The sequence below is a fragment of the Scleropages formosus genome, chromosome 16 (assembly GCF_900964775.1).
Source record: "Scleropages formosus chromosome 16, fSclFor1.1, whole genome shotgun sequence".
Lineage (NCBI taxonomy): Eukaryota > Metazoa > Chordata > Actinopteri > Osteoglossiformes > Osteoglossidae > Scleropages > Scleropages formosus.
In genome coordinates this window covers 17,990,499-18,010,627 of record NC_041821.1, presented here as the reverse complement: position 1 = coordinate 18,010,627, position 20,129 = coordinate 17,990,499, and the positions used below count along the sequence as shown (strand labels likewise).

Below are 20,129 nucleotides of genomic sequence, written 5' to 3'. Positions count from 1 at the left end.
TAAACCTCAGATCATAGTTACAGCTCAGTTCAATACTGTTGAACTGGAAAAGCTGGAGAAGTTGTACAAGTTACACCATAACTTAGTAAAGAGTCTTGAACTTGATATAGGCAGTCAAGGGAAGCCAGTGGAGAGAGACCAGGAGGGGAGGAACTTGGGAATGTTTTGACAGGTGAAAAAACTTGTGCTACTGCATTTTGTATCGTAATTCAGTTTTGAGTGCTTCAAAGTACTACAGTAGGAGGTGGGAATCAAACATTCGTTGATAACACTGCGCAGCACCTCAGACAGCAGACTTTTTGTGTGCTTTGCATAGTGAAATACATAAGCAGTGATCTGAATATTATTTATTTACATTATTAACATCCATGAGCCTAATTTTCAAATTATCTTCATCCATGGTGTACTCTACCTCACACCCTATAGAGGGTAATATGCACATCAAGGTTCAGTAAGGCAGACAAAAATCAAAACTGCCAGGATTTAGAGATTTCAACCTGGATTGCTGGATTTAAATTCCAAAGGGCTTATGTTATAGCAAGGAATGCAGAAATATGATCAGAATTTTCTGAACCACTTGTCCCATGCAGGGTCGCGGGGAACCGGAGCCTAACCCGGCAACTCAGGGCGTAAGGCCGGAGGGGGAAGGGACACACCCAGGACGGGATGCCAGTCCGTCGCAAGGCACCCCAAGCGGGACTCGAACCCCAGGACCCGGTCCAACCCACTGCGCCACCGTGCCCCCCTTGAGCAGCCATCTAGTATAATTTAAAATTAAAACATCTAAGTTTCATTTCTGGCCACAAAATTACACTTATGTATTTTTAAAAAATGTAAAAAAAATTGACACAATTCTCAAAATTTTTTCTACTGTACTCTGCACTTAACTGACATTTATATTACCACCAAGAAGCCTTAATAAAGTCACATTTTTAAATACAAAAAGGAACTTAAACTTCATGGTTACTGGAAGTGCTGCTGACCCCATGCACCTTTACCAGCCCTAGTGGAACCATGGATGATGCTCCATCTGCTCAAGTGTTGGGCGATTTGCTGCTTGGGGTTCCAGACACCACAAAATGAGATGACGACATGCTGCAGGAGAGCAGGAAAGGAATTTGGTGAGCGACTGACAAGAAATACGAAAGGTTGACAGTGTTCAAGGCACTTGCCCTTCATCTCCCATTGTCTTACTATCTGAAATCTCTGGCCGGATGACGAGAATGTGTTTGACAATTTCATCTCTGCCAGGGAATGGCAGGTGGGAGTGTAACACAGTGTACAGTGTGACCCCAAAAGACCAGACAGTAGCTGGACCTGCCAGGTATTGCTTCTGCAGAAACCATTCGGGGGGGAAGTATATCTCTGTCCCTAAGAGAGATGGAGATAAATGAGTGAAAAGTGAATAATAGGACCCTGAAAGAAAAAAGTCATCACACTTTAAAGACCTTTAGTTTGCAAGAACATATTGTCAGTACAGTAGAGTCTGGCCTGTTTCACAATAGTTTGCTTGAAGGGATCATGCAGCCTTTTTCACTGACCCTCAAAGTCATTGTAAGGTGTGTCCTTCAGATATGTCGCACATCCAAAGTCTATTAATTTGACCTGCAGTGTGTTGGTTTGGATCAATAGGTTGTCAGGCTTTAAGTCTCTGTGGACAACACCCCGGTCCTGGCAGGTCCTCAGAGCCTCCAACACCTGCAGCATCACTTTTCGAGCCTCATCCTCAGTCAAGTTGTAGCCCCGGTCTGTGATAAAGTCAAGTAGGTCCTGGCAGGGGTATGGCCTTTCGAGCACTATGGCAAACTCAGTGCACAAGTCAAACCACTCAATGAGCTGCACAATGTGAGGACTGGCTGGCACAGGGTTTACCAACTTCATCAGTGCTACCTCCCGAGGAATGAGCCTATCCTGTGATGGTAGTAGGGGGAGGTGGTGTTGACATGAAGTTGGATGATACTGTACAGCACAGTGCTAATTTGACTGCTCTGTTTTAAGTTTGACAACAAACATATTTCAGCATCAGTTAGCCAGTGGTACTGTAATATAATTCCTACATAACTGCTTTTAAATCAGTGCTGGTCAGTGAAACAACCACTTCTGTCTCCCTTTGAGGAGGCCTGACTTGAAGGTACTTACCATATCTATTGTCTGCTTTGCTTGCATTTTTGATACATATTTTATGGCCACCTTGAGGAAAGAAGGAAAGTATTAAGGAGATTACCTGTTTTCACTACAACTGCAGATCCACTGCATTCCTAGAAATGTACTACAAGCAAAAGTCAAATGCACTGTCTGCTGAGATAATAGTAGACTAATCGGTCAAAGTTGTATGAATTCATTCCATATAAACTCATGGACAATGAACTAAAGTGGACAAATCTGGAATTTTACCGGCAATCCATCTGCCTTCCGAAAGCCTTCATAGACGCATCCGAAACCGCCCTCGCTCAGTAGTGCCCCTTGGGAATAGAGATCCTGCAAAGGCCCTATTACACAAACAGACAGCTTACAAACAGGTTTTATTTTACATCCCATAGCTGACTGAAACACAGTTAAACCTGTCAAATCCTTATTAATCTACTTATCAATAGCAAAACAAAAAGACAAAGAACTCATGCAACAGAGACTCAGCTAGACCAGACAGGTTCAATACAACCAGGACCCTAAAAAGGTCAACCATCAAGGTCAGTAGCAAACTACTAAGGCAAAGTTAAAACTGAGGATTAGGCATGCCAAAGACATCCATTGGAAGAAGGTGGAGGAAGGGCTGAAATAGAATGATGTGTGGGAGGTGTGGAAAGGCCTGAAGAACATTACTATAGCTGGTCCAATGGCTGCTCAGTGTAAGGTGACCTTGACCGGCCCACTGAGGTAAACCAGGTTTTTAACAGTTTTGACAAAATGTGCTTTGCTCTTCAACTCACACCTCTGAACACTGTATGCTGCAACACTTCTGTCTCCTGCTCTCATTTTCATACTTCTGTAAAGAAAACCCTTTTTCTGTCCCTGACTCCCAACCAATGTCAACAACTGCTTGTCCCGAGCGGGGTTGCGGCAAGCCGGAGCTGGGAAGGGACACACGCTGGACGGGATGCCAGTCCATTGCAAGGCACCCCAAGCAGGGCTCGAACCTCAGCCCTGCCACACAACGGGGACCGGCTGAATCCCTGACTCTCTTGCTCTTCATATGAATGCACACCTTCTCACAACAACCTATTCAGCTGTGGTCACTATAGTCTTACCTCTTTTTAACTGAGTCAAATTTCAGCACTTCAGCTTTTGCTGTTGCAATCAATCCCCTTCCTACCACCATTAGAAACACCCTGGATTGTTTTCCACTACATACTAGGTAAAGAAAGAATTTGAAGAAGCATCACAATGGAAAAACCTGAAGGGGCTGACACCATTAGTCCAATGGTGTTGAAGGTGTATGCAGATCAGCTATACTGAGTTTTCCAGTACATATTCCAGTGATGTAAAAAACATCTTGTTTGCTTCCAGTTCTCAAGAAAAGGTGACAGTTTAAAATACCTATCAAGACCTCAAATCATTGTCAGGACTGCACTGGACCTGCACAGCTGGAGCATTAAACTGGTTACGTACAATGGGACAAATAGGTTTTATGGTGTCTGCTGCAGTGCCCAATTTGTACATTACATTTCTATAGCAACAGAGACAATAACTGGCAGAATAGGTAAGGACCACTCATAGCCATCATTAATTATTGCAACTATATTTGCCTACGATCCTATTGTGTGGTATATTGATGGATTGATACTGTAACATCTCACCTCTACTAACAAAGGAACATGTACTTTATTACTGTAACGACTCATGTTACCGTGTTTTGGGCGGGAAGCTTGGTAAATGTAATTGGTTAGCGTTTGGTGACATACAGGGAATATAAGGGGGTGTTTGCACCTGCCAGGGAGAAAGGTAAGAGAGCCAAGGGGTGCTAAGCAGGCTGGAAAGGCTGGTTAGATGCGCAGGTCCTGGAAGAAAGAGGGTCCTTGTATCGAGAGCGTTATTTCCCTGGTATCAGTTTTCTGATAAAACCTTCAAAATGAGCGCTGCCTCTGCGTCCTTCTTCACCCCATCCAAACCCACGGCACTGAGAGCCACATTACGTATCAGTATGGATTGGCAGCAAACCTGACAGAATGCAAGGACACGCCAGCCAAAGCTTTCAAACACACAGAACAGTGCAATGACAACACAGTTCTGGCCAATGGCTACTACACTAACAAACATCCATAACCCTAACTACAAACTTAAGCACTCAATAAACAACTGCAGAAATCTTGTACATTTCAACAACAGCAAATAGCAATGAAGTTTGAACAAAAACTGTTGGACTTGAATAGCAATACATCAGTTTGTAGTTATAGATGTATAATTGTGCATTATAGAGTTTGTCTACCAGGACCGCCCTGCAGTAGACAGTGCTGTTTGCTACCTGCTGAAGAGGGCCTAGTCCCACTTGGACAAGGCAGGAAACACCCTGAGGCTCATGTTTTTTGACTTCTTCAGGGCATTCAACACCGTCAAGCTGAGGCTGTTGGGTTAGACGTTTCATTCAATGCAGACAGATATACCCTGGATTGTGTCCTATATTATGGAGTATTAATTAAACTGATAGACCACAATTTGTATGGCTACAAGGATGTGTCAGACCAGGCCGCAAGCAACATGGGGGCTCCTCGAAGGACAGTGTTTGACACCCTTCCTGTTCACTATGTATACCTCAGGGTTTAGGTAAAACACCTAACCTGAGTAAAGTTTGGGGTACCAGGGGTGGGTAGGAGGATGAGTACAGAGGCTTGGCGAAGGGTAAATGGTGCAAAAGGAACTAATTGTAGCTCAACATGGAAAAGACAGCAAGATGGAGATGGACTTTAGTAGGCCCAATGGTCCACTGTGTTCAGTGACCATTGATGGAGTGGAATGAACACTGAGGGGATGTAGGAGTACCTGGAAGTGCATTGACAACAGGCTGGAGTAGTCTAGCAACACTAACATTTTGAAGAAGAAAGGTCTTAGTTTTACTTTTTGAAGAAGCTTAGGTGTTTTGGAGAATGCAGCTGACTCTTGCAGATGGCCTAACAGTCTATAGCAGTGTGTACAGTCTTCTATTCAGCTATATGTTGGGGCAATGATATTTATATAAGTGATGGCAACAGATTGCATAAACTAATCAGGAAGGCTGGCTTAGTCCTGGGAGTTAGACTGAACTCTCCGGAGGAAGTCGCACGGAGAAGGGCTATAAACAAACTCTTTGCCATCATAAACAATGACTGTCTACATGCCACATTGGCTGAACCCTGGTCCAGTTCTGCTGTTCCCAAGAAAGCTACCTAAGGTAATTTCTGAAAGTGACCATTAGGTACTACAATGAATCCTCTTGATGTCAGAATGGTATTTGGTTGTCATTACGACTTCTTAATAATTATTTTGCACAGGTTTTATTTGGACCACAGTCCTCCTCTCCGGTGGGTCTGGGGTTCGAGTCCCACTTGGGGTGCCTTGCGACGGACTGGCGTCCCGTCCTGGGTGTGTCCCCTCCCCCTCCGGCCTCATGCCCTGTGTTACCGGGTAGGCTCCGGTTCCCCGTGACCCCGTATGGGACAAGCGGTTCTGAAAATATGTGTGTGTGTGTGTGTATACTTGTCTAAACGTGAGTGTCCAGTGTCAGTCCCAGTGTCTTCTGTCACTCCTTTGTTGCTTACATGCTGCTGTAAACTCATGTAACTTCCTTCAGGATTTTTAAAGGTTCTTTCTATCCATCCATGAACCAGTCACAACCATCCAACAGTTGGGGCCACTTAGTAAAAACCTATATAAACACCTTCTTCCTACTTCCCTCCTTTCTGCACTTTCATTTTTCTTCGTACCGACAATAGTACCTCAATTGGCAATTAAATGTTTAGGCCAAAATGTCAAACCTGGTGATCAGCTTAGAATTAGACTAATGCAGCTATGTTGGCTTGAATTTCTTTTAAAAAATAGTGTGCTGAAAAATTCTTCATGTTTTAAACTCTTGCTCACTGTCCTTAACCACTTCTGCAAGTCATGGTTATAGCAGATCACATAGTAGGCCAGAAGCACAAGGTGCAGGGCTACGAAGGGTACACCGTGGACAGTATAACAATGTTTTCAGGTAGTTTCTCATGCCGTTCTACAGGTTCTTTCACTTACAACAGAGTTCAGTTCTGATGTCCTAAATCATCTCCTTATACTGTATTATATAAGTCAAAAGGATATACAGTATAAAGAATTAATATGCATGAATTTTAGACTGTATAATACGCCATTGTTATATTACTTTTACTAATTTAGCACATTGTTCATGTTAATACTAATGTAGAATAATAACAATTTAAAAACTGTGCAGTATTACATTTCCTTGCTGCACTATTTCTATTTTCTTTTCTCAATGTTTTCTTTTCCTGTTTCTTTACCAGACCATCAGAATACTTGCATTTTCACTTGATAGCCATTATCATTTACAAGTAACGAGAATGGAACAACAAACAAGCATTGTGTAAATAAAACAATCACCTATAAATATAAATCAATCTGCGATACACACAGTGACCCAGTCAACAAGAACATGGGTGCCTTGGGGCAGTTATGATCGTACAGCAGATGAAGTCTTTGCCCTTAGATGGCACAACCAAACGTCAGGACTATCAAACAATATAAAAAGGTTGATAGGACAGATGTTGTAAGAAGGGGTCGTTGTAAGTCTAATATGTTTTAAGTCCAGGACCACCTGTATTAATGTTATCGACGTTTGTAGATATAATATATGACCAAAGAACAACGGATGACAACAACATGATACGAGTTTCCTAGAGTGAAATGGCATACAAAACCAGAAAATTGTGACCATAGTTCTGTCTTACCATTCAAGTTTAAGATAATGATAATGCATTTAGTTTGTAACAAACCAGTTGTGCTACACGGCCATTATCAGCAATTGTTCTGTTTATTCCTCATAGAAAATGCTGTCATCCAAACGTTTGCTTTGACATTTTGAAATCTTTGGATCTTTGAATGGGCAACAGCAACAGCAACAACAATAATATTAACAATAACAACAACAATGATTGTAGTAGTGGTAGTAATAATAATAATAATAATAATAATAATAATAATAATAAAAGTTGTTACAATATTGACTTCCAGTAAAACTCAAGTTATTGTTTTAAATATACAATGTTTTTTTTAGCGTGTTTATGTTTTGTGAAACATAAATATGCCACATTGGGGGTTCCATCCTCGCCCGCTGTAGTACATTTGCAGAAAACTTCTGCTCACAACTGTTTCAGCACAACACCAGAAGGGCGTACGAAGCGCTACAAAATTAATATTGACTCCAGAGGACAACTGAGTGATTCTCAGGAGGGAATCACTCAGTTGTCCTCTGGTGCTGAAATTAATGGATGGTGTGGTGGTTGGTCTAATGGTCTGTTGACATTAATGGTGATATTTTGGTTTAGATATATTATAGAAAACTTTTCTATATATATAATTTTTTGGTATATATATATATATATATATATATAAACCAAAAAAAGAAATAATAATTTTTTTTTTGTTATTTCAGTCAAACCATAAGCATTAGAAGCACTTAATAATGAAGTCCTACAGTAGCAGCAGTCCCTTACTTACCCAAGGAAGAGCGCAGGTCAAGAGCACTAGTCTCTTCAGGGCTGCAGGGACCGGATTCTCCTCCGCAGCACCAGAAACGTGCTGCTCTTTTCCTCCTCCTCTTTGAAGATCCTTCTCCATGTAAATCCAGCGTCTCTATTGTGCTTGAATGTTGACCCATTGGGGGTCAGACTTTATGTACATTATAACAAGCAAAACACTATATTGATCTTAAAAGTGATCAGTTCATTCCAGAAATACAGTGATGTGTGGGCTGAAGTGAACATAAGCAGGCAAATGATTCGTGTAAACAAATCAGCACGTCCAAACTTCTTCTGACCATCCATCTCAGCAGGCAAAGCAAGACCTCGCCTTAAACATAGCAACGCAGCATAACAACAAGTAAACATCTGGAGAAGTGTCTCCTCTGGTAGATTACTCCATTAATTAAATATCATTTTTAATTTTTTACACATATCTGCTTATTATAACAGTTCATACCCCTGTACTTCTAAACTTAGCCTTATAAAATCCCTACCACAGCCAATGGAACATGTGTAATATTTAACATTTCTGTTAGAGAACAAAGATTTTTTTTTAAACTGCAACGCAACAGCAACGCCTCTTTATTGTCATGTGATCACATCCGAGGATTTCATTGGCCGTTCTCAGCTGTCAGTCAAAATTTTCCCTTAAAAACAAACATAATATTTACCAACTGTGAAGGAATAGTAAGTGAAAAAGGAGCGGAGCAAACTGGTGCCTTCTCTTCAGGAGGCACTCGGAAGGGTGAAAATGTACGCCCTCAAATTCAGCGTGTTCCCATGATGGAAATGGATAACAACGGTGTCATTCCCTAACACATTTATACAAACCTAGTGACAACTGTTTAACTCATTTATTCGCTTCTTTTCCCATTTGATCTGGAACAGTTCAGTCTCTTGGCCAAGGAGCTGGATTCTCGCAGGTGAGTTTCAGTTCACAAAAGAACACTGCTGAGAGCTACACCTCCACCTATTGCTCTGTGGAGGACATGAAGCGATGGAATATAACAGGCGATGAGCTGTCATGTTCGTAGGCCAAAGGAAATTGAAATATGGACATGAAGCGGACATGCAGCGTCACATCCCATGTGGTCTGCGGATTGTCATCAGCGTAGGTCCATCTGCTGTATTGCAGCGTCTCTTCCTCTAGGGGTCCTTATAACATCAGAAATTGGCCTCCCTTATTTCATTAGTTTTCTAGAGGTAAAGGAGGTTGCCAGAAATATAATACAGGGTTGAGGTTACTCATCAGAAAAAAAATACAGGATTCATTTGTAACAGGGTTAAATAATTGGTTTTTCTTGGAAATTTTTCTGTATTACATTTAGATTTATTCATTTAGCAGAGGCTTTTCTCCAAAGCGACATTCATTTCATAGAAAATACAATGTGTGCATTACATTTGAAGAAAGAGGAACATAGTTGCAGATGTGTGATTCTTAAGTAGAGTTTGTTTCCACCATATGAACCAATATTCATCACACGAGTAGGTGCATAAAACTTTATCACAATATTGACGAATCCTGATCATCTTACAGCATTTTAAATGTGTATAGACATTTACAATACATTACAGGAGTAGCTGTGTAAAGGTTTTTCCATTGTTCAACAGGCATGATCTCAAAGTTATTTTGCATGAACATTTACGCATGACAAGAACTTAAGAGATCATGTGAGATGTGAGTCTGGAAGAGGTGAGTTTTAAGACCCTTTTTAAATGTGGACAGGGATTCAGCAGTTCTGAGTGAGATGGGGAGGTAGTTACACCACAACGGAGCCAGAACCGAGAACCTCTGTTCTTTACCTTTTGTGTGTGGGACCACCAAGCAGGTAGATGGGGATGAGAAACACACACTACGGGCAACGTAGAGTATTCAGTTCAACTGAATTGTATGTTTTTGGACTGTGGGGGGAGTGGAGGGAAACCCTTGTAGACATGGGAGAACATGCAAACCCCACACAGACTAAGCTTGATTTGATGCTATGCCTGGGCAGCTGAGGTGCTGAGAGGCTGCAGTGCCAGCCACTGTGACACCATGTCACCTTTATGTAATGTAAAAATGTACAGTTTATCATAACGTAAAGCAAGAAAAAAACCTAGACATTAGTTTTCTCCAGGAAGCACATCACATATCTTAGTGTGTCCAGGCTACAGTGCTGAGCTTAAGCTGTAATGAGGGGTAACACAATCAGTGCTGCTGTGTTACTCTGGCTTGGGATTCTTAAACGGAATGCACATTGCATATTACTTGGCAAATCAATTTACTGTTCACACTCCAAAACAAAAACCCATCTAGCATGACCACACTAATCTGTGGCAAGATGTGACCTAGCAGACACTAACAAACAAGGTCCCAGCGAGTGGAACCTATGTTCTCTAAGCAAGCGACCTCCCCATTTACTGTACAAGATATGATCACTCTGTTGAGTCAGTCCCTCAACGCCATTTTAAAGCATGCCATGTGACCCTACAATAAAGGGTCCTGTGCTGCCTAATCCAAGCTACCTTTCTCCTACAACATATAGGATGTACTATACACATTCGGGGGGGCATGGTGGGACAGCGGGTTTAGCCGATGCCTGCTGCGGGGGTGGGGGTTCCTGGGATTCGAGCCCTGCTTGGGGTGCCTTGCGACGGATTGATGTCCTGTCTTGGGTGTGTCCCCTCCCCCTTTGGCCTTGCACCCTGTGTTTTCTGGTAGGGTTCCGGCTCGCCGCGACCCCCGCTCGGGACAAGCGGTTATTGACAATGGATGGATGGATATACATATGCAAAGTTGTCTATAAAAACGAACTGAATTCATAAATGATTGAATAAATAAAAGAATACAGCAAGCTGCTCTGGAAAGTTACATGACATTAAGTTATGAATCTGATCTCTTTTCTCTGACTGACGTTTGGCTTAGCAACTCCACTACGAATTTGTTAGTGGAGGCTGCACCAGATGAATGTAATTGTTTCCACGAATCACGTACTATCGACCGAGGAGGCAGAGTTTTCTTAAACAAACTACTACTTACATCTAGAAATCTAGATAGTTTCAAATCAATTTAAGTTCTACTAATAGATGTAAAATGCAAATCTGTCATAACTGTATTACTAATTTATAGACCTGCTGGACCTTATTTCTCAATGCTAGCCAAATTTGCAATCTTCTTGCCAGTTTAACTGGTATCTGTGATAAAGTAGTCTTCAAGTGGGATGTTAAGAGTCACATACAGTAGTTGCGGAGTCAGACGATCAGCAAAAACTTTAAAAAAAATCTATTTCTTCTAAATTCTGGAGAATTAACCCAAATTATGAAGCCTCCAACGGACTCAATCATACGCTACATCTTCTTACTACTCATGGTTTGTACGTAAAGGATGTGGGTATCAACACATTTGATGAAACAATTTCAGGTAATTAAGTGACTCCATCAAAGGCAAAAGTAACTAAAAACAAGAAGGAATTTACCTTGGTTCAACAATTCCAAGTGCATTCTCCTTTAGAACATGAGTGGAAATTGACCACACTGCAGCTTTACCATATAGCATGGAATAGACGGGATTGACAAGGAAGATGTGGAAATTAATTATTTTTTATTTTTAGTCATTTTAAGTTGGTTTTAATTTTGATATTGTTTCATGTTAATGAATTGACATCACATCCAGGGTGTATCCTGTCTTGTGCCCTATACCTCCTGGATACCTCTGGACCATCGTGACCACTACTTCAGACAAGCAATCATTGATGATAGATGGATGAAGTTTAAATAAAAGTCATAGACAATATTCTCATATTCATTATACCTTTACCTGAGGTTTTTACAGAACATGCAAATAAATCAGGTGGGGGGTCTGTATTATTGTTTTTTCATTGTTTGTGAAAAATTTCAAGTTGGCTTCTGCTCCCAGTTTTGTTTGTAAGGTGAGAAACAAGTCTGTTAGCTTTCGTTCTTATGCTGACGACACTCAACTCTACTATCAGTCAGACCTAATGAGTCTTCTCTTGTTTTGTCTTTTGCTAACAGCTTTAATTAGTTAAAACTGTAGATGAACAACCAACCAACCAATGTCAACAACCGCTGGTCCCGAGCGAGGTTATGGCGAGCCAGAGCCTATTCTGGAAACGCACGGTGCAAGGCCGAAGGGGGAGGGGAAACACCCCATTTTAATTTACACTTTAGCTCTCATATTGCTGCAGTTCTTTGGTTTTTCCAATAAACAGAAGCAATGGAAAAGCTAGTCCAAGCCTTTAGCGGAATTGACTGCTAGTATCGCGTAATGTATGGTTGTTTAAATCAGGCTAAGTCCAGCCTGCAGTTCACTGAAAATGCTGAAGAAATATAAATACATAACATATTTTGACTTCAAAATTGATGTCCTAACATACGAAACAATGAACTTGCTCCATTTTACGTTGCTAAGACTAGTGATTTTGGTGGGAAGCTGTGCCGTTAGGTATAGAGCACCCCAACTCTGGAATGATCCGCCAGCTTGCTTGTTGTTACTTATTGTTACTTATGTTATACATTTATGTGTTAAAACTGTAATCCTGGATCATTTCCAGTAACCTTGTTCAGTGATCTATAAGAGTGCTCGATAAAAATAAATTGAATAAGGAATGCCCCTTCAGTCTTAGCCTTTAAATCCAGGTTTTACACTCATTTCTTTATTTTAGCATACCCATTGCAGAGTTGCTTGTTTATCTACATGTGCTGCAGCCACATTTGCTTGCTGCCTCCTCTAATAAACCTGCATTACTTATCATACTGGTGGAAGCTTCTGCCTTTTCAGACTGTATTTTATTTGCATCCTATTACGACACTGGAGCCACCAGAACCCTAGAATGCTCCAGATCTTGGAATTCAACACTGAAAGATTCTGGAATTCTCAGTGATGTCTTTAGAGATCTTTGAAGATGAGTGAACAAGTGCTGGACAGTTGCCTTCTTCAATCTGAATTAAGTAGGGTGATGCCCAGGGGGATGGACGGCCAGCTGGTATAATGCACTCTGACCTGTAACCGGTTCATTCTGTTGAGTTTCGCGTCAGTCTGGAGTTTTTGGTTTTTCCCTTCTACACTGCTGGCTGGCCATTTCCTCATCAAAAAGGACTTTTTAAAAATGATAATACTATTATATTTATAGAAGTTTATAACCACTTATTTATTTCTTTTGTTCCTATTTAGTTTCGCCTGTCAATTTAGTGAATAATATTTGATGGAAATATGTGTTTTGCAATGGTTTATACTTCTTTGTAACCCTATGAACATGCTCTGAAACCTGTCTTCAGGATAGAGTGCCATTGAAAAATTGTATAGTCATATACTGTACTTTACTGTACTATCACATACATTTTCCATAAATTACATATATTTAATGGAGCTTGAATAGGCTTAATACATTTTCATAGATAAGTATTATATAGTAAAGGGATCAAAGGTATGGACTTGCAATTCAAGTCCCAGGTATGGTCACTTAAGATTGACAGAAGGAGCACACGTGTACACACACACACACACACACACACACACACACACACTTACTGAGCCACTTGTCCCATACAGGGTCGCGGGGAGCCAGAGCCTACCCGGCAACAGAGGGCGTAAGGCCGGAGGGGGGAGGGGTCACACCCAGGACGGGACGCCAGTTCGTCGCAAGGCACCCCGAGCAGGACTCGAACCCCAGACCCACTGGAGAGCAGGACCAGGTCCAACCCACTGCGCCACCACACCCCCCTGACAGAAGGAGCAGTTAACCTGAAATGCTTCAGTAAAAATTTCCATCTTGAATTAAACAAGGCAAGAAGTCTCTTTGGACAAAAGTGTTGTCTGAATGAAAGGGGTGCGGTGGCGCAGTGGGTTGGACCGCTGTCCAGTGGGTTTGGGGTTCAAGTCCCGCTTGGGGTACCTTGCGACGGACTGGCGTCCCGTCCTGGGTGTGTCCCCTTCCCCCTCCGGCCTTACGCCCTGTGTTGCCGGGTAGGCTCCGGTTCCCCGTGACCCTGTAAGGGACAAGCGGTTCTGATAATGTGTGTGTGTGTGTGTGTGTGTGTGTGTGTTGTCTGAATAAAAAAGTTCCCCTAATAATTTTTGCTGGGCAATCTAAGGGGCTCAGAAGTAATTTACACTCAAAAAGATTTCCTTCAAAGGAAAGGGCTGATGGTTTTGTTATGCCTGTGGCTTTTAGAGATAGTTAGTCAGGATGTCAGGACCAACTAGACTAGAGCAGCCTGGATAATGATGCATGCTTTTTCCATGGTTTTAGGCGTTCAGCTTGGAGCTTTATTTGCTATTAATTGAAACATTGCTGAACTGCTCAGACTGTCTTTCCAACCCCCAACCCCCCAGCCCAGCTCTGCTTATTTTGGTTTGGTTTGCTTCAGGCTTACTTTTTGAATGTACATTGGCTACTCATGTTACTAAAGTTCGAATGATACTTTTTTAGAGATACAAATATTTTTCAGATTATTTGGTTTTATTTCTATTTCCTTAAATGATTTTTTCCTAAAATTTGTCTGAAGCATCCTGTGTTTCTGCCTAGCCATTAGCATTAAAATTCACTTAGAATAGAAGAAATAGGAGTATGAACTTACTTCCATAGTATTTTACAGCTTGTGTTGTGTTAGAAGTTTAAAGGATAATAAATAGGAGTTTGAGACAAGTTATTTTTTAAATTGGTTTTGATTTCAATATTGCTTGAGGTTAGGAGTTTTATAGAGCCTAACCTGTAAATAAATTTAGTAATATCCGTCTTATTAACCTTTCATGGCATTATTTTATAGTCTTTGAAAGTCAAGTGAGATGAATTAAACAACCGGAGGATGTGGAAACTAATTATTTCAACAGTTATTTCAAAATTAGAAATGAATATTTTTAGATATTTTCAGTCATTTTAAATTCATTTTAATGTTGTTTAAAATAGGGGTGCGGTGGCGCAGTGGGTTGGACCGCAGTCCTGCTCTCCGGTGGGTCTGGGGTTCGAGTCCCGCTTGGGGTGCCTTGCGATGGACTGGCGTCCCGTCCTGGGTGTGTCCCCTCCCCCTCCGGCCTTATGCCCTGTGTTGCCGGGTAGGCTCCGGTTCCCCGTGACCCCGTATGGGACAGGCGGTTCTGAAAATGTGTGTGTTGTTTAAAATTGAATAAACATAAAATTAGAGAATTTTTTATTAATTACAGCTACACCTTGAGTTATTACAGATAATTATCAGAGAATAAATTGAGGTAAACCAAGGAAGATTATTAAGCTTTTACTGACTGTGACGTAGTGATAAAAGTGACTTTAAATCTACAAACAAGTTACAAGCAACTTCTGGCCCCAGTTGTTCTTGATGAGGAGCCACCGCATTAAGAAAAAAGTGAAATGCATCACAATGTTTATAACAACCTTGTATGTATAGATCGAAGAATAGGTAGAGATCACATTTTTAACTTAAATGCACCTTTTTTGTTTTCCTGTATGGGTATTAAACATATGTTCTTAATTGTGCTAAAATTTCCTTTAGCTGACAGTAATGTTTTCCTTTTTTGGTAAAAATAGAAAATGGTACTTGTATCCTATCTGCTTATCCACTCTTGAATTGAATTGAATTGAGCTGAATTGAAGACTTTATCGTCATTGTACTGCTGTACAAAACAACAAAATTATAATGTTATTCCCTGAATTCATACTTGTTTCCAGAGAATGTAGTAATGTATAGAGTATAAGCCTGCATTTTAAATGACTTGTTAAGAGCTTCAGTTAAAAATGTAGTGCTGTTCATATATGTATGAGAAAACATACTGTGTGAGACACTGAACAATGTAAATAAAATATATGTATCTTTTTTCTGGATTTCTTATTTTTAAACCTTGTTTTGCTAAAATAATGTGAGACGTCACCTGTGTAGCTTTATTCTGAACCCAACAAGTAAGATGAAAGGTACTTATAAAATAACGACACCTTCATTGGTGCATTAAGGTTGTTTCCTGTCTGATGTTCGTCTTTACTCACCTTGGCCCTTGCACCTTTTCAGATGTCTAGACTGTTCTTCCCCTGTGAGCCAATTGACCAATTTCATCAGTTGTAATAAATCACCCTAGTAGCCTGAGGCATCCAGCTCTCAGTAATTCCATGCTTTTAATGGTGGTGGGTTGAGAATTGGCTGGTTGACTGACAGGCAGTTCCAATTATTGAACAGAAACATTTTCCTGTAATGCTGTACCTCCTCAGCATTTTTGTAATTTGAGCACTTTTCTGTATGCTTTTTTGTACAAGTGCATATGTGTACATCAAAGCTGAGTTTGCAAGTGACCTTTAGACAAGGGCTTCTGCCTTTTTGGAAAACCCTTTTCTTTGCCTGACCTTTCTGTGGTGTGTGTGTGTGTGTGTGTGTGTGTGTGTGTGTGTGTGTGTACGCAAATGTGGCTCTGTGTGTGAACTCTCTGAACCGTTGCAGCCTTGTCATTCTAAAGGGTGCAGAAATGAAATGCTTTGAGGCTCAAAACAGCAGGGAGTCCTGATCCTCACCCTCAAAGCAAGCTTGTCTGTGTGCATCTGACCAGGCCCTGAAACCACATTAAGCCACTGACAGTTAATGGAACAATACCAGAGTTAGGGTTCGAAATGCACTTTTGACTCTTCCGCTCCTCTTTGCTGTTTGCATGTACAACACACATTATACAATATGCATTATTTCATGGTTTTTTAAAAGATGCAGGCAGTCCCCGGATTACGAACGAGTTCTGTTCCTAAATCTGTCTTTAAGTCAAATTTGTACGTAAGTGGGAAGAGTTGATTATGGTTTGTATCTAACGTCACTTAGTCAAATGTTTGTCTTAGTATATAGTACATAGGATACCTTTCTATGCTTAAAAAACATTAAAGAAACACTTCCAGATACACTAAAATATCTTTAACATAATAATACGGTAATAATAATAATGATAATAATAATATATGTAACTACAGTATTTATAATAGAGACATAGAAAGAGATAACAAATGTTACGACAGTATTTATAATAGAGAGGGAGGAGGGGAGAGAATGTGTGTGTGTGTAGGTATAAAAAACATTAAAGAAAGTTTAATGTTCGCTTTTCCAATGTTTGTTGGCATTTCACCTTTTTCCAGTTGCTTTATTAGTTTCACTTTAGTTTCAGTCATGATCGTTTTCCTTTACTTTGATGCATCACCATCACTTGCATCACATTTATGCTTTGGTGTCATGGTTACGAGGTAAAAAACAAAAACATGAAAGTCAAATACAGTAACACAAACGAGACACTGTTAACAGTCCAAAGAAGGAAGTCTGTTCTCCCTCAGGCTCACATGCCTCGCTCACAAGCCAACAAACCGCTGTAGAGGCGTAATGTTTTGATACATGTTGCAAAGTAGCGCCCGTTTGTTATTATGAACCATTGTATGTAACTAGAATTTTTCATATAATAGGCTTTACAGGGCATTGTTTGTAACTATGGGTTGTACGTAAGTTGGGCATTCATAACCCGGGGACTGTCTGTACATTTTTACAAAACTACTTACATCCACAGACCACACTGTTTGCTGAGCTATGAAAGTTGTCCTAACATAATGTGTTGCTCAGTGGAAACAAAACAAACACAAAAAACCAAGAGCTAGTCAAGTAAAAATAAAGGTCATATCACAATTTCCCACCTTTTCCTCGACAAGTCTTTGGTATAGTGGTTAAAAATAACAGTGATGTGAAGTAGTTACCTTTTCTAAGCCATCCTTTAGTATGAGTCTGTGAATAAAGAACACTGTAGGAATTTCAGATTTTGGATGTCACTCCATCACAGAGTAGCTATACACTTTTACTCACACAGTCACACTCTAGAAGTGCGTTTGGGTCGCTAACTAACTGGAAATTCATGTCTTTGGATTGTGGGAGGAAACCAAAGGATGCAGAAGAATCCCAGACAAACAGAAGGAGATATACTTGGGCATAATTATGCCATCTACTTCACCAGCTGCAGCTGGGTTTTGTGGAAAAAAAAAAAGATTATAGTTTTAGACTTTGAATAGATTGTAATGGGCTTAATGCCATTACTACAAAGTATCCTTAACCTCTGCCTTTCTTACCAGGAGCAACAGAAGAGATAAATGGGGTAACCTGCTTTATCAAAATTAGACCTGAGTAATACAGAGAACTTAATCAGGATAAGAGAAGGAAGACTCTGTTAAGTAGGACTCTAGGGCATGATGACTGTCTTGTTATGCCCTTTGGCATAGCTAATACCCCTTCGGTGTTTCAAACATTCGTTAATAATGTTAAAGCGATATGATCAGTGGGTTTGTTATGATTTAAACAGATGATATTTTGGTCGACTCTAAGTACTATAAGAAACACATCTTCTATATAAAAAAGCTGTTGTAGTGTCTGTCTGTTTGTGAACAGGAGGAGTGTTTATTTTTATCAGTCCATACTGTCATTTTTCGATTTCATTTCAGTTTCCAGGGAGTACTAAGGGACTCCAAGAACATTCAAGCAGTTGTGTCCCATCTGCATCTGCATTCTCTTAAAGAGGTGCAACTTGTCTTTGGCTTTTTTAACTTTTACAGATGTTTTATTAGTCCCATTTATTGGAGGTCGATCTGTTTGGGTTAATTGGAGGAGCCCTGAATATGCTTTCCAGGGCCCACGAGACATGACGGGCTTTTGATAAACTTAATCAGTGTTTTACCTCTACACCTCCTTTGAAACATTCTGACCTGTCATGAAAGTTTGTTCTCAAGGTTGATGCATCAGAGACAGGAATAAGCATGATCCCAAATCCTGGTATACCTACCTGTTGATATTGTTTGTTGTAAGCTATCTCCAAAAGAGTCAATAATGATAAGACAGGAACTGTTTGTTAAAATATTTTTGCCTCTAGGAATGGTTGCACTGGTTAAAAAAAGCTGGTCACCTGTTTGTAGTTATCGATAACCAAAAAAATCTTGACCATCACCAGAAAGAAGGGAATCATCTGAACTGCAGATAATAATAGTGGGCCCTGTTTTTTGCAAGACTGAGATTCAATGTCACATATAGACCTGGTTCCAAAAGGGGTAAAGCAGACACTCTCTCGAGACTCCATGAGGTCCCCATAAGAGTTCTGCACCAGACAGTCCTACATATCTCCTGTTTTGTAACCCCTACCAGTAATATAGGCATTCAATGGACGATACCAATAAAACAAGTTACCAGGTTACCAAGTTACCAGGAACAATAAATTAACTCCAAACAAGGAAGGTGTCAGGACTGCAGTGTAATTAAAACTACTGAAATAGGTTTGTAATTCATTAAGGTTCAATCATCAAGGGGTGACTAGAAGAACTGAACTCCTAGTAGAAAGTTTGGATGGCCAGCCATGAGATAGAACATACAGCCTGATCCAAGTCCACAACTACCAGCTAGTTTTTTTGGAGGCTGTTCTTATTTCCATTAGGTCCTGGTCACACATACCTCTGGATTTTATAGCAGACTGAAGAAAATCAAAGGAACACACCAGTGTCCTTGTATTGATTGTATTGTATTTCTCAGGCTTGTTGCTTGATTCCCCTCAAAGGTTTGCCTTCATTTATGGACAACTTAGGAAAAAAAAATCTAACAGGATTTTGTATTGTACAGGGCACCTAAAGATTTACTATTAGATTGGGGCCTTCAATTCCTATAAAGAATACAAAAGACTTTTTACCCTTGTTTCAGCATGTTCATAAGCCTGACATTTGATTACCACCGTAATGTATGTAATCTAATGGACAGGCAGAGTGCCATAATCAAGATACTGGATTGTTTATGTGCAGCTGCTGCAATCAGAATAAATTTTAGGGCAAGGTTCATTCTTAGGCAGGGTATGCAGGGTATGCACAAAATTCACTTGCTCAGTTTTCCATGCATCTCACACCCTTCCTGTAACCTTTAGAACCGTATTCCTCTCCCAACTGTCATCTTCAACTGTGGGCTCAATCTAATCTATAGCAACTGTTGCATTTACACACTAAAGAAACCCATTTGCGTATGGACATTCTCTCTGTCATTTGTGATTTACCGAGTCACTTAACCAAAGAAGCAGATGCCAAATATGTAAAAGTAGCTGCAGCTGTGTGGAACATCAGTGCTGATCTGTGAAATGTCCTTTCTGGAGATGCCTGACAGTCAAAAGATGTCAAAAGCTGTCAGACGTTTCAAGGTATTTGATGGATATATTTTAATCTGTTTTGTCATTAACGTTTAAAAATAATAATTAACTATAGGGTATTTATTCCAAAAAAAGATCAGGCACTCATTTAAAATTCACTCCCTGTTTATTCCACAATAAAATCTTCCCACATAACTGTTCTTTTGGTTTTACCTCTTACTAATTTAATTTTTCAAGACAAACTCCATCATTTGCTTATATAAATGACCATATGGTATTAATAATTTTATACTTCTGAGTTACAGGGAGATGAAGTAGTGGTTACA

General features: G+C 40.3%; 1 protein-coding gene across 1 annotated transcript in view; it reads right to left on the bottom strand.

Moving 5' to 3' along the window:
• Positions 1 to 1,003: 1,003 nt before the first annotated feature.
• Positions 1,004 to 20,129, bottom strand: part of LOC108933600 (serine/threonine-protein kinase pim-1-like) — a 49,180-nt gene continuing 30,054 nt past the window's right edge. The window contains exons 2-6 of the mRNA XM_029259301.1: positions 2,395 to 2,489; positions 2,140 to 2,190; positions 1,542 to 1,959; positions 1,195 to 1,371; positions 1,004 to 1,095 (exon numbers count right to left, since the gene is read on the bottom strand). Of these exons, the coding sequence (XP_029115134.1) occupies positions 1,004 to 1,095; positions 1,195 to 1,371; positions 1,542 to 1,959; positions 2,140 to 2,190; positions 2,395 to 2,489 (833 nt within the window). The remainder of the gene's footprint in view (positions 1,096 to 1,194; positions 1,372 to 1,541; positions 1,960 to 2,139; positions 2,191 to 2,394; positions 2,490 to 20,129) is intronic.